This window comes from Lipophrys pholis (genome assembly GCF_963383615.2).
Source record: "Lipophrys pholis genome assembly, chromosome: 15".
Lineage (NCBI taxonomy): Eukaryota > Metazoa > Chordata > Actinopteri > Blenniiformes > Blenniidae > Lipophrys > Lipophrys pholis.
The window spans coordinates 17,337,757-17,351,774 of record NC_137642.1 but is presented as its reverse complement, the minus strand read 5'-3'; the positions used below and the strand labels follow the sequence as shown (position 1 = coordinate 17,351,774).

At 44.5% G+C, this 14,018-nt stretch overlaps 1 protein-coding gene across 4 annotated transcripts in view; it reads left to right on the top strand.

The window, feature by feature from the left end:
• Nucleotides 1-13,177, top strand: part of strn (striatin, calmodulin binding protein) — a 29,886-nt gene extending 16,709 nt beyond the window's left edge. Inside the window, exons 3-17 of one of the 4 annotated variants that reach the window (XM_080482397.1) lie at nt 459-532; nt 2,850-2,928; nt 4,234-4,401; nt 4,652-4,787; nt 4,877-5,039; nt 5,959-6,069; nt 8,233-8,376; nt 8,459-8,598; nt 8,800-8,975; nt 9,503-9,550; nt 9,642-9,763; nt 9,857-10,024; nt 10,119-10,259; nt 10,643-10,834; nt 11,594-13,177. In XM_080482397.1, coding sequence (XP_080338523.1) covers nt 459-532; nt 2,850-2,928; nt 4,234-4,401; nt 4,652-4,787; nt 4,877-5,039; nt 5,959-6,069; nt 8,233-8,376; nt 8,459-8,598; nt 8,800-8,975; nt 9,503-9,550; nt 9,642-9,763; nt 9,857-10,024; nt 10,119-10,259; nt 10,643-10,834; nt 11,594-11,763 — 2,032 coding nt within the window. In that variant the 3' untranslated portion in view covers nt 11,764-13,177. The remainder of the gene's footprint in view (nt 1-458; nt 533-2,849; nt 2,929-4,233; nt 4,402-4,651; nt 4,788-4,876; nt 5,040-5,958; nt 6,070-8,232; nt 8,377-8,458; nt 8,599-8,799; nt 8,976-9,502; nt 9,551-9,641; nt 9,764-9,856; nt 10,025-10,118; nt 10,260-10,642; nt 10,835-11,593) is intronic. The other 3 variants (XM_080482398.1, XM_080482400.1, XM_080482399.1) reach the window with 3 other exon arrangements.
• The last annotated feature ends 841 nt before the right edge of the window (nt 13,178-14,018 follow it).

Below are 14,018 nucleotides of genomic sequence, written 5' to 3'. Positions count from 1 at the left end.
TTTTGTGTATTTTTGTCCAAATCATATTAGTTTTTTTCCCCCTTTCACCTTCTCTTCTCTAAATTGTTATAATGCTGTTCATATTTTATTACTGCAACAGTCAATATGTTGTTGAAACTCGTTCATTCACTCCTTTATTTACCATACATCAACAAATACTCCTAAAGTATATGCTGCATGCTCAAATGTGAATTATATTCGATAATGCTCACTATGTTCTTAGTCATAACAGCAAAAAAAAAAAAAAAAAATCAAATCTCTAAATACTTAAAATGATTGCCAACCAGACTCGACTGTGTTTGTTATAAATGGAGTCTGCATCAGTTTGGATGACTTTCAAAGCTTATGCAGATACTGTGCATAATGAGGTTTTAAATAGCTTCTTGCTGGACCTGTTTGATAAACCTCATCTGCCTCTTTGTCTCCCTCCCCTGTTCTATGTTTTTCTTCACTTTCAGAGCGAAGTACCACAAGTTAAAATACGGGACAGAATTAAATCAAGGTGACATGAAGCCGCCGAGCTACGACTCGGGTAAGTCTGGGAGCTCAACTTCCTCCTCCTCCTCTCAATAAATCTCTTATTGTTGAGTTTGCATACTTGCAGTGACGGGAGTTACGTATGCGTTCATGTCAAATCTTGTTTGTCTGGATGAATTTCTTCACACTGCCTTTGCCTGAATTGTAAAGAGAATCTTTTGTTCTATTAAAGCCCAAAGCACTCATAATCTTATATTTAAACAAAAACAAGACAAGGTGGTTTGGAATAATTAACGTGTATTTTACTATAAAGGTAGTTTTTTTTTCTGTATTGGGTGGTTTGGGATCATAGATCTTTATAGTTTGATCCATCAAAACCTTTTACTGCTTTGAATACGACAGCAGGGGTGAATTGACTGTAAATTCTGATGAGCTGCCAAAATTAAAGTAAAATCTTTTGTCATCTACATAGTTTTCGTTATTTTTCAGCTGGTTTCTTTTGTAGAAAGTCATCAATGTGGAAACTGTTGAAAGGGACACCTGTGCGCCAATCACAGTAATAGAGACTGTGTATAAAAAGAAAGTGTGGGTGTTCTTTACCAAAATTTGTTTCTGTAATAAAAAAAATTTATTTCACGTCTGAGTTATGTCTAAAACAAGTCTTCCCTAACTACCGCCTTTCCATTTTGCACATGTCCTTGAGCTTGCCCATTTTTGCAGGTTCTTCAACACACCAACCAAACAAAACACCCACCTGTTACCTCATATATACCCCCACCTACTAACAGTTGCGATGATGAAGACATAATCAGTACGTTTCACTTCAGTGGTCATTATGTTAAGGTTCATCGCTGCCACTTGATTTAATGCAATGAACGTTACAGGAAAACGGTATTTCTGAGTACTCCTCACTCTGCAAGCTCTCTGTGTTAACTCGCACTCTTAAACGACAGAGTCCTCTTAAGCCAGCGTAGACGAGAGGTCCGGAAGAGCCTGGAAATATGGAATTTTGAGCATCAATGCTGATGAAGGGCAATCAAAAAGCTGCAGTGTATTGACGAAGTAGATGTCGTGTTGGCAAATGAACGAATATTCAAGTGAAATGATCGTCACCTGATACTTGCAAAGGTGAATATATATACCACCCAATCTCTCAACATATTATAATAATCATATATATTTCATCAATCCTACACAAATAAAGCTCATAAATAAGCCGCACAGAGACGGACAGTCTCACACACATACATTTAATTGGGAAGTAAGATTGTGAGATTTTGGAGAAAAATGACACGTATACGAGAACAATCTGCAAAGTTTGTACAGAAAGGGACTCAACCTGGGATTATTCTCCCTGCGAGGCAAGAGCTCTAACCACTATACCATCATGTGGCCACACAAGTCGTAAACACCGAAAATGCTGCTTCAGCTCTTGAACATTGTGCCTTTTGTGTTACAGTACCTGGTTTCACCCTGTTATCACCAGTTTCAGCGCGCTGCCTGTTTTTGTTATATTATTGTAGTTTAATTGGCCTCTTGTGTTTAAGTCCTCTGTCATTATTAAGTCAGATTGCGATATTTCCTCCCCTCTCTCCTCATCTCTATTCATGAGTGCTGTTCAAAGCACCTCAGCCCTTGAAGTGTTGATGAATGAGCGCGGTGGGGTGAAGGGGAGGTGATGGGGGGAGACGTGGGAGGTGTTGCCGGTATGGTGGAGCACCTGCCCGCTCATCACCTTCCTGAATTAGGCATGACCCACTTTTTGTGGCACTCTCGTCACTCTGCCCCGCCAGAACACACACACACACACACATTATTAACACGTCTCTCCACTCCATGCAAAATTCCCAGCTGACTTGCAAATGGAGCGCTGACGTTGTTGGATATCAAAGTGAGCTTTGAATCCCACCATTGTTTGTTTTTGTCAGAGCTGTCGACGGCCGTAGAGAGCGAGCGTGGCATTCTGGTCGCCCGTGAGCTCTTGATAGACGTCGCTGCTCTTTCTAGTATGTCACAGGACCTGGGAGGAGCAGGGAACAGCCAGTTGGAAGGTGTCACGATGCGTCATCAAATATCAGATGTTTTGTTGAGCTTCAGCTTACCCATTTTAAATATTTAAACAAAGTAAACAATACCTGTTAGGGTGTAAATATTTGGACAGCAAGTAAAGTTAAAGGGGAAAAAAAGAAGTAAAAACTGAATTTCTCTGTTTAAACAGAGGTCTCTTTAACTGTTTTCCTTCTGCAAGCAGCGCAGTCTGTGTGTAGTTGCCAGGATGCTGTGATACAGGAATGTTCTGGCCGTGTTTACAGAGTGGAAATAATGTTGGAGGCTGTGCTGTTCGCCCTGATTTGTGTCCTCGTCTCTTCCAGATGAGGCCAATGAGAACGACACTTCTGGATCGCTCAACAATCAGCTGTCCTGGAAACAAGGCCGTCAGCTCCTCAGACAGTGAGTTCACACGCCGCTATTCTCTGGCCCGGGAAGCTGCGTTCAACCCAGAAACCTACTAAACCCCCTGAAAAGTACTGTATTGAAATGCCCGGGTGTCAATAGGGCTCTAGTTACATTTGCAATTGTTTTGTCACTTGTGTCAGACAGTGTTTTTGCCAGGAGTATTGTTTACCAGAAAGCTGTGGGGAACAGCTCCCTCACGTGGACAGTTACTGTAATTACCTGTTCTGTGTGCAGGTTTTTTTTTCTCTATCTCTCTGGTGTACCCAACACACTCATGAGCGTTGTTATCATATCATATCATTCTAGTCTCCAGTCAGTCTGTATAAATAAACCGGGCTCCAGCTTTTCTCCCAGACACCATCAGACAGCCTCACACATCATCTGCACCAACATGCTGGCTGATGAAACAGCCAATTTATTCACGAGTCTGTGTCAAGAAGACGGATCAATAATGTGCCAGAACACCCCACACACACACACACACACACACACACACACACACACACACACACTTACAGTCAGGCACACACTCAAATCCGAGCTTCTTCTGTGACCCTACAGGGTAGGTGTAATGTTCGATGTGTAGCTCATCTCGCCGCAGTTTAGACTACTAAACTAGACTACAACCAGAGGACATGACACTTGTAATGAGAAAAAGTGTTGTTTTTTTTTTCTCCCTCATCTGTGATCATATTGAAGTCCAAAAACCAAATTAAATGGAGTTCAACTGAATCAAATACTTGTTATGGCAGTAAATTAAGTCCAAAATATCTCCATCAAAACACCACATCACATTAATGCTCTGTTAATATTTTAGTGAGACTAAAGAGAACCACAGGGAAACGCAGTGTTTTATTATAATCCAGCATTCAGCCAAAAATTACTACTTGGCACGAAGCACAGTATGCTGTGTAATAATTAAGAGCATACGGTTGAGCTTTACTCAAATTGACTTATTAAATGGTGTTCAGCAGGTCTACTTTTAAGGTAGTTTTTTATGCCATTAAGAACACCTCCCCACGAAATTGTTAATCCGTGACAAATAACCACAGAGAGAATAGATGAATAACATTAAACAATGTTTTCTTTTGTCATGTTGCGTGACAGAGTGTTTATTAATACTGAGTCCAATAGAATTGCACATGCAGTGTCGGAGGTTCCTGCCCTGCACAAACAGCACCAGCCTGAGAAACAGGCCCTGCTGTGTAATGCTCGTACGATGCAAGTGACTGCTGAAAAACCTCAATCAAATGTAGCTTACATTAAAATGTCACTCAAAGTAATTTTTGCTTCTCGCAGGTACCTGCAGGAAGTCGGCTACACAGACACCATCTTAGATGTGAAGTCCCAGCGAGTCCGAGCACTGCTGGGACTGGCTGGCGACGGAGGCCAAAGGACAGGAGAGCGGACGAGTGCCGAACCTCTAGTCAACGGCACGGACACAACAAAAGGCATGGGCAGCAGGGGGTGAGTGTGATTCTTGAAAGAGCTTCTGTATCCGTAGTAGTATTACACTCGTGTTCATTAAAGTTGAATTCTGAGCCAGCTGTCTAATAGTTTGTTATACTATTATGTAAGATGGATATAGTATAATAAGACTTTTGCAAGTGTCATTCATTTGGGTCTGTCTCTGAAAACATAAAACAATAAAGAAGCATCAGAAAGTACAGACACAGCATGAAGCATTGAGCACTATTATATCGTTGTACTTCTCCAGGAAAGCTGAGCTCTCCGACACTAGTGCCGTACTGGAGGCCTTCAAATTCATTGAAAACGCAGCTGCCGAGTTCAGTGATGAAGACGATGACGACGACAGCGAGGGGAAGGACAGGACCAACGTGGAGTCTCGGACGGTAAGAAAACAAGCTGCTTCCAACCTCTGGGATCAAACTGCGAAGGAGGAATCACTGCGACATAAACCTTTTCACGTCACTTTATCCAGATCATGAGGAAGAAGCCCCTGGCGGCGGCGTTGCCGGCTAGTATGGACACCAGCGAAGACCCTGACACAGAGGAGGCACTGAAGGGATTTGACTTCCTGTCGAGCCCCGATGAAATGGACACCTCACCGGAGTCCAGAGGCCCCGGGGACGGCACAGACTGGGGTGAGTCACACACCAGGCACAGTTCGGACTGAATGAAAGTGCTGTTCAAACCATAGAGACACATTACTTCCAATATCAATCCATGTACTTATTGTCTCATGCATGATGAGGTACAGTGTAAAAATGTTCTTGTTGCTCTAATAATTTTCATTTGCTCATAGTGTGGTGCCTGTTCATGGAGTACCCATCATCCGTGTGTCATGCTGTGATCATGAGTCATGTTGTTGGGAGTCTGTTTATGTTTAACCCATAGTTTGTGATCTCTTCCACTGTGTGTCCCCACAGTCGGCCTGTGACTGCACTGTGTCCACCACTCCCGTGTGTCGTCAAATCAATCTGACTCCCTGAATCTCATTGGCCTTTGAGACTCGGGACCAAATCCTGAGGAAAAAAATAAATAAAAAATGAAGTTGTCCTGATGCCATGCTGAGATGTTTTCTTTGTAGTGAAACTCAAAATTTCAGTCATGTTAGTGCAGTGGTTTTATTTCTCTAGTAATTTCATCTTAAATCTCTCTTTTATAATTTTATGGATTTGTCGCAATTCAAAAATCCAAAATCTAAGTGTCCAGTTCAAAGAATCCCTCGCATGGCATCATCGCCCCCCCCTCCCACCGTTTTCATTTGTTACGGTAGCACAGAAATACCATGCAGAGAAAATTCAAGAAGCCCTGTGAACGCTGCTCCTGAGGTTGCAGTGGCATGCGTAACATAAACATGCTCATCACAGACCCAAAAGAAACTATCCTGGAGGTTCTCCACATCTCCAGGAGAGTACCAGCCTGAGGGAGGGGTCTGTGCACCTTACAAGCCTGGTGGGGAGGGGCGGGGGCGCCTCACCCACCCCGCCAGGCTGCTCGGGCCTCGACCAGGGCCGTTCCTCAACAGCCTCTCGGTCTGGTTTTGTTCTCCCTGTGTAGAGAAGGACGAGCAAGGTCCCATTTCTGAGGCCTGGGACGTGGACCCGGGCCTGATTACCAAACTCAAGGAGCAGTACAGAAAGGAGCGCAAGGGAAAAAAGGGGGTGAAGAGTAAGTTCTGTCAGGCGTCGCTGCCTCCCTCCCTCTCCTCTCTTTGTAGAGCCTGACTTTCCTGAGTTCAGCCAAAAAGCCTCAATTCAAAAACCAGAACATCTCCATTATTTCTTCTTCATCTCCTTCTCCAGCTGCTCCTTCTTCCGCCTCTGTCCTCTTGCCATTTCATACTGAAGCTTCTTCTGTCTCCTGGTGACTGGCTGCTCTTTATGAAAAAGGCATCGTTCTTTTCATACTCCCCCGAAAATATATGGAACGTTTGACGCATGTCTGTCTGTCTCATTAAAATGTTTTTTTTTTTTTTGTAACTGTATTCATATTCTCATCATCATCTTGTCCACGTTGTCAGATATCGGGAATTAATGCAACAGTTAGCCATGATAATACGTCCATCTGTGTCCCGTCTGGGCCAGACAAGGTCCCACCATCATTTGTTTCTGTACGTTCTTCAGTCATAACAACATAATTATCACCATCTTTATCCTCGTCTGTCAGCCATGTTGACGCTACACTAACAAGCTGTAAATTGATGCCAATTAGGCGCTTTCTGAATGACTCCATGAAGCGATTCAGCTGAATATTACTGTTCTCTGAATAGAATAACAGCCCACTTCAGACCCATGCAGAGACTGAGAGCTCTCAGATTTTTACATTTACAAGACCCGGGCTCGGGTTTCTTGCTCTTGTGATCGAATCATGAGCGACTCGGTTCGTCTCACGTTCCTCCTCACCCCCCCTATTACCGCCCCCCACACACACTTTTCTTTCTCATCCTATGATTTCGCTGAAAGCTATTCTTGTTCTTCACTCCGTGTTGGTGCACTATCACTTTGGTGAGTGTGTGGAGAAGGAACTGGAAGTCTGAGACTTTAAAGGAGTAAGATTATACGTGGCAAGATAAAGGGGGGAAAGTTCCATTAGCAGACATCTGAAGAGTGAGTGGAGAACAAGGTGTTATGCCTGCTTACGTTTCCTTCCTGTTCCACCTTAATGACTGACTAAACCTATTTCTTGTTAGTTGATGTGTAAAAATGTGTAAGCAAGCTTACCTTTCAGGAAGCTTAATCTGACACTCGTAGGCAGGTGGCTCATACCACACACACACACACACACACACACACACACACACACACACACACACACACACACACACACACACACACACACACACTGTTGGAGACGTAAAAATGCAAGAAAATACACAAATCGGTGACAATTTTCACTTTGAATCACACTGAATTTGTTCTTAGAATATGATGCATCCATGTCCCATCAACTTCAAATGAAACGGTTAATGTGAGACAATTGAGAATTTTTGACCGTGTAAATACGGGGTTTCTCCCCAAGTCCAGCGATCATTCTGTCATCAGACCTCAAGCAAAATGGAGCTGAAGTGCAGAAGCTGCTTGATAAAGACCAGACTTGACATGCTGAAGGCATGTGGAAGTGAGTTTGCACAATGATTATTTTCAGTGGACTTTCCTCTCAGCAGTGTCGTTCAGCACGTGTGTCACCTCGCCCCGACTACTCGTTTTGTCTTATTGTTGCTTTGTGAGTTGTCTGGGAAGACATTTGAAATGTATGAACCTGCATGAAAGATGCTGCATAATTAAGACTTGACGAATTAAACTCACCAAAGTCCAATAAAAGGACAGATGAGTCCGTATCGTAGCTTCATGTTGTCCTCCTCTAACCCTCAGTCAAGTGAGGCTCTTTAAGATGTTAACCTGTGTCTTTAAACATGTATGATAATTGCTTTTTTGACTTGATGTTTACACTTAGTATTGGTCGGGTTGAGTTATTTGCCTTGCTGAGACTTCAGAGTCCTTTATCCTAAACATCTCTCTCCACACAGCTCACACTCAAAGACTGATGCGCTCCACACCTTTTCTCTCTCTTCATCTAACAAGGACTCTGCTGGTGGCTTCCCCTCATTTTCTCTTCTGTTACTTCCTTTGATTTCTTTTCTACCTTTTCAGCGCTGCTTTCTTTCCACATTCATTGATATGTTTTCTCTTTTTTTTTTCCCCCCCAAGCCTGTGCACACACTTTTCTAATAAGACGCTTTAATGCTTTTCTTTGTTCTTCTTAAGTTTTATTTATCCTGTCTCCGTCACTTGCGTGCCTGCTGGTTAACTGTCGCTCTGACGTGTTGAACAGGGCCCAACCGGTCCAAGCTGCAGGACATGCTGGCTAACCTGAGAGATGCAGAGGACTTATCCCACATGCAGCCGCCGTCCGCCCCTCAGCCGCGGTCCAACGTGGCCCGGTTCAACGAGCACGACGGGAATCGGACAGACGAAGGTGCTCTAGATAAACCGACTTGGGGAAATCGGGTGTTTGTTTTACGGCTTGTTCGTAATGCATGTGTTGTCTGGTCTTGCAGTGGCGGAGGCGTTGACCTTCCCTCCGACCTCGGGGAAGTCCTTCATTATGGGCTCCGACGAGGCGATGGAGAGCGAGCTGGGTCTGGGCGAGCTGGCCGGACTCACTGTGGCGAACGAAGCCGACAGTCTGGCGTACGACGTGAGTGACGAGCGGCAAAATCCGTTCCGGTAGCGACGCGGCCTCCATCTAACAAACTACTTGTTTTTAATGTTGCCAATGAAGCTTTTACTCTTTTGTGACGTTTGTTAATCGAGAGAATGTTTTAACTGTTTTAACCTTCTTTGAGTACATTTAATGGAGTTGTTGACCGGGTGTCAACTTCATCTCTCCTCACTCCAGATTGGCAACAACAAAGACGCCATGAGGAAAACATGGAATCCCAAATTCACCCTGCGGAGTCACTTCGACGGGATCCGCGCTCTGGCCTTCCACCCCGTGGAGCCCGTCCTGGTCACCGCCTCCGAAGACCACACGCTGAAGATGTGGAACCTGCAAAAGACGGCCCCAGCCAAAAAGTAAGGCCGACTTCACCCGCCGCCGTCCCCGCTGGCTCCTTTACTTTAATTCCCTCTAATGAAAGTGGACAAATTAAAATTTACTGCTCTATTGATTTTCTGTTAGTGACACAAGCTTTCAGTGCGTGATGCAGTCTGCCCGAAGCAGCAGAGGGGAAAGCTCGCTCGTTTGATTGCGGCCCCACAAGGAGTATAGCTCGCCTTTGTTGCCACGCAGACACGCGATTCGTCAACAGGAAACTGACAACCCTCGGCCCCACAAGACTCATTATGTCATGTCACAACTGTGCGGCCCACACACCGTGTGTAGTGAAGCCGTGTGCTTATTTTTAGATGCTGAAGTCACTTTAAAGTCATGGGGATTGTGAGGAAGACAATAAAGCGGCAGGATTCAGATTGTGCGGCTGATGGATCGCTGCTGCTGAAAAGCCTGTTACGTCTTCTCATGGCTTTGTGATGTCCAACAATGGTTGGTCACTATGTTTGGTTTTCTTAGTTAGATTCATTCACCTTTTGTTTGTCTGCAGGAGTACATCGTTAGATGTGGAACCCATCTACACTTTCAGGGCCCACAGGTAACAATAAATAAAAGAATTAAAGAATGCACTGTATTAGATGTCACTATTAGATAATAAATGTATTGATTCTTTTTCTTTTAAACCACAGGGGGGCTGTATTGAGCATAGTGATGAGCAGTACGGGGGAGCAGTGTTTCAGTGGAGGAGTGGACGGTACTATACAGTGCTGGAACACCCCCAACCCCAACATTGACCCCTACGACTCCTACGGTAACACCCAGTGTTACAATTCTTTCATTCCGAGGCCTTTTGTAATGCTTCCAGACAACTGACCTGGTTTGATTTTGTGTGTCCCGTTGTTAGACCCCTCGGTGCTCCGTGGAGCTCTGAATGGACACACCGACTCGGTTTGGGGTTTGGTGTACAGCAGCGCCCACCAGCGCCTCCTCTCCTGCTCTGCGGACGGGACCGTGAGACTCTGGGACGCCAACAGCATCTCTCCAGCCCTCGCCGTGTTCAATGAAAACCAAAGTACTGATTTGATTACTGCGTGACGACTTTGAAACCTTCTTTTTGTTGTTGTTGTTGTTGATTAATTAAATCGTGATTTTTCTCTCTGCACCAGAGCTGGGAGTTCCCTCTTCTGTGGACCTGGTGTGCAGTGAACCAGCTCACCTGGTCACGTCCTTCACAAACGGAGAGATCGGACTCTTTAACATGGAGACTCGCCAGCTGGTCCTCAGTCTAGAGTCCAATTTAGATCCAGGTAAACGTGGTTAAAGCTAAGTGTTGATTTGCAGGTTGTTAAAATACAAACATTTCATGGCGTGGAAAAGGCTCTTCACTGACATCTAGTGGTGGCTACAGGGGTTACAATTTGTGTAAATTGTTATACCAACAACTTTTACAGTGTAATATTCCTAAGGGTTTCGTCATCCGGGGTGTATGTGTTTTATTTATTTGCTGACTCAGGTGAGCCACGATGATGGAGGGAAGAGTGAATGCATCACAGTTTTGTTTTAACCTCTTCATGATAATACAATTCTATAATACCATCAAACATATGTTTTGTTTAGTTCTTTTGCTTTATGATTTATTAACAATCTGACTCCTACTGTGTGAAGTTTAACTCGGCCTTGTGTTTTTCAGCAGGTATCCCCAGTCACATCAATAAGGTGCTCAGCCACCCCACCCTGCCCATCACCATCACCGCACAGGAGGACCGACACATCAAGTTCTATGACAACAACAGCGGGAAGCTGATCCACTCCATGGTGGCCCACCTGGACGCCGTAACCAGCTTAGCTGTTGACCCCAACGGTCTCTATCTCATGTCGGGCAGTAAGTACCTCACGACCAGTTCATCTCTTCACACACGAGCACCTGATCGTTGTCATTTACATATAAAGTTAATTATGACTTATTGGGAGTATGTTTAAAAATATATATTACGTAGTCACACAAACACATGGCGCTTTTGTTTTGTGTTCCTTTTGGAGGAAATAAATTAGGACAAATAGCATGATGTGTTCCTGTTTGTGTCACCATGGAAAGTTTGAACGGAGATCTGAGTGAATGTGTTGGTGCAGGAAGTTAATGTGGTAGTGGTGGAAAGCAATAAAAAAAAAAAGTCTGTTATTAATTCAGGGCTTTGTAATGAATTAATCCCTATTCGTCGCATTGGACTCTCATTCCAAAATGTGATTGATGTCATTGATTCTGAAATGGAACAAAACAAAGTATTTCCCATTCGTCTCTCGGGCGACCGTGTGTTCTCATGGCTTCATGTTTAACTCCTGCAGGAGATGTGAAAGGAGATTGCGATGTCGGACTTTATTCTCAGTGATTCACCTCGACTACCAAGGACTAATGGCCACATGTGAACATTACCATCAGGTTTTTCAGATGCAGCTGTGTATTTTTCGCCTGACAAACCATCGTATGACGTTTCCCTTGCGACAGGCATCACTTGTCTTTTAGGTTGTGTCGCCTGTGGCTCAGCTGTTTGCATAAGAAGTTGCTCCTTGCTGCTCTGAGGCGATAATATAGAAGTTATCGTTCTCATCCGCACCTCTGGTAACTGCTCTTCTCTCTGGATAGGTCACGACTGCTCTATCCGTCTGTGGAACATGGAGAGCAAAACCTGCATCCAGGAGTTCACGGCTCACAGAAAGAAGTTCGAGGAATCGATCCACGACGTGGCATTTCACCCGTCTAAATGCTACATAGCCAGCGCCGGGGCAGACGCCCTCGCCAAGGTGTTTGTATGACGCGGAGCTGCTTCTCCCCCGACGGCCCCGCTCTCTGACTCAGCCTCCCATCATCAGGGACCAATAGAGACACAGCAGGGGAAGGAGCTTCAGGCGGGGGTCCAGTCCCACCTCACTCAGCCCGCTGGTCTCCTGTCGGACTGGAAGACTATGTAGCCGCTGGCCTCCGACAGGCTGTGACTCTCCGTGAGAAAAAGGTCAGCGGGGAGGCCAGTCAGGAGGAGATCTGCTCTCTGGTCCCTTGCCCCCACCACCCACCCCATCCAGGCAGGCCTGGGTGTGACCGGGCACAGCGCCCCCTGCAGACGGACTAAAGCTCACCCTCCGTAGCTAGGAGGCTCAGGACAAGTGTTGAGAGTGTGGGGTTGAGAAATGAGGTCTAAGCCCCTTGTTCTTCTTCTTCTTCTTTGGCCCGGTGGGCTTCACACTCGCCCCAGACCCCCTCAGGCCATCGACCTTCCCTCTCCGACACACCAGGTCCCGGCCGCTTTACTCCAAGTCAGGTTTTGTGTTGTGTTGTTCCAGAAATCTGGGGTACTGAAGGCTCGCTGGAGCTGTCACGGAAGCCACTCACTCACTCACTCACTCACTTCTTCTTCTTCTTCTTCTTCTTCTTCTCTGCTTCCCAGACTGACTCTGCTTGCTGGCCTGCCTTTATTTTCCTTTTTAAAACACGTATTGACAAATGTGCCTTTGCTTTAAAAAGGTCTTGAAAATGGTATTTTAACAAGCTTTGGTTTTGAGGAACAGGGAGGGAGGAGATGGTGGAGAATCTGAGCTGGTTGTCACAATGTTGTTGATTTTAACATTGGATGTAAAATTACAAATGCTTATAATAAACAAAAATATATATTCAGTCTTAAAATTTACTGTGCAGCGTGAGTTTGAGTGCTCTCCTTTTTGATAAGTGTGGCTGGGGAATCAGTTTTGTGCATTTTGAGGCAAAGCTGGTAGAATGATACAGACCAATAAATATATTGCCTGTTTGTTAGATTCAAGTACTTGTACACTTCAGAAGTAAGATTAAAAGCTTATGTGTCCAAAGTAAACCATCCTGGTTCTATAAATACAATTGAAACTTGGTTCTAGATGTCAAGTTTAGGAATAACTGATTTTGGCCAGTTTGCTCTTGTTTGAACTGAATGGCTTGTACTGTATGTAGTTTTCCCCAGTCGTGTGGACATGCTTGACTACAATGTGATGTATCATGTCCAGATATTTACAGTAGTCCAGTGTTTAGCCAGGATTAGTGCAGTACTTTAGGACTATTTGAAATATTGAGTTAACTTTCCGACACGGGAAGAGAGAATTGTCCTGCGAGTCCAGTTTACTGTAAACTGAGGAGGTTAAAAGAAAGGAAGAAGAAAAGGAGGGGGGAAAAAAAAAAAAAAAAAGTCAATCAAGACGTTGTACGTGTAGAGTACAGCTTCTAATGAGCCATTTTCTCAGTCACTGGTTTGTATATGAAATTATGTTCAAAATAAAACCTGCTGTAAAAATGTTGATCGGGCTCTGATGTTGCTCTTTTTGAACCGGAGGAGGAGAGGAAAAGAGATTGTGGGATGATTTTAGTTCAACTCAGGCTTGTGAGATCAGGGTAGGGCAGTTACTTTCCCCAACGGGGCCACGTTAAAAAAAAAAATACAAATATTACTGTGGAGGGCTGAGCGAACGTTGTACTGAATATATTTATCTTATTAAAAAGCAGTGTGTTACACGCGTTTGATAAGTTGTTTTGTCCATTAATCATGATTGAAACCTCCGTTCATGATCAAGTGTCACCACAATAAATACGATAAATTAGTTGTACGATGCAGCTGAAACAACTCGATTGTGAAGAAAACTTTATCTACAAAGTGTCTTTTCAACACTATTAAAGCACTTCTCACATTCACACACACATACAAGTCAACCACCTGTCGTCCCTCCATCAATAACAGGGTTAGATGGGAACAGGGGGACCGCCTGAGCCACAGTCCACTTTTATGGCGACAAGGGGAAAAAAAGTATATTTTACTTTGGGGGGGGGGGGATGACTTCTCATGCGAGGAGGTCAGAGGTCTTTCTCCGGGACGCACAGTGGTGACCTGTCAGCTGTGGGCTTTGAACAAAGCTCCAAACAGGAAGTTGCTTCACTAACCTTTCTTCTAATTAAATGTCTCATCTGCTTATTGGAATCCAAACTTCATGTTGTTCCAGTCCTCCAGCCTGGATGTCCAGGATGTCCTCTGCGATCTGCTGGGTGTTGTGGTGCT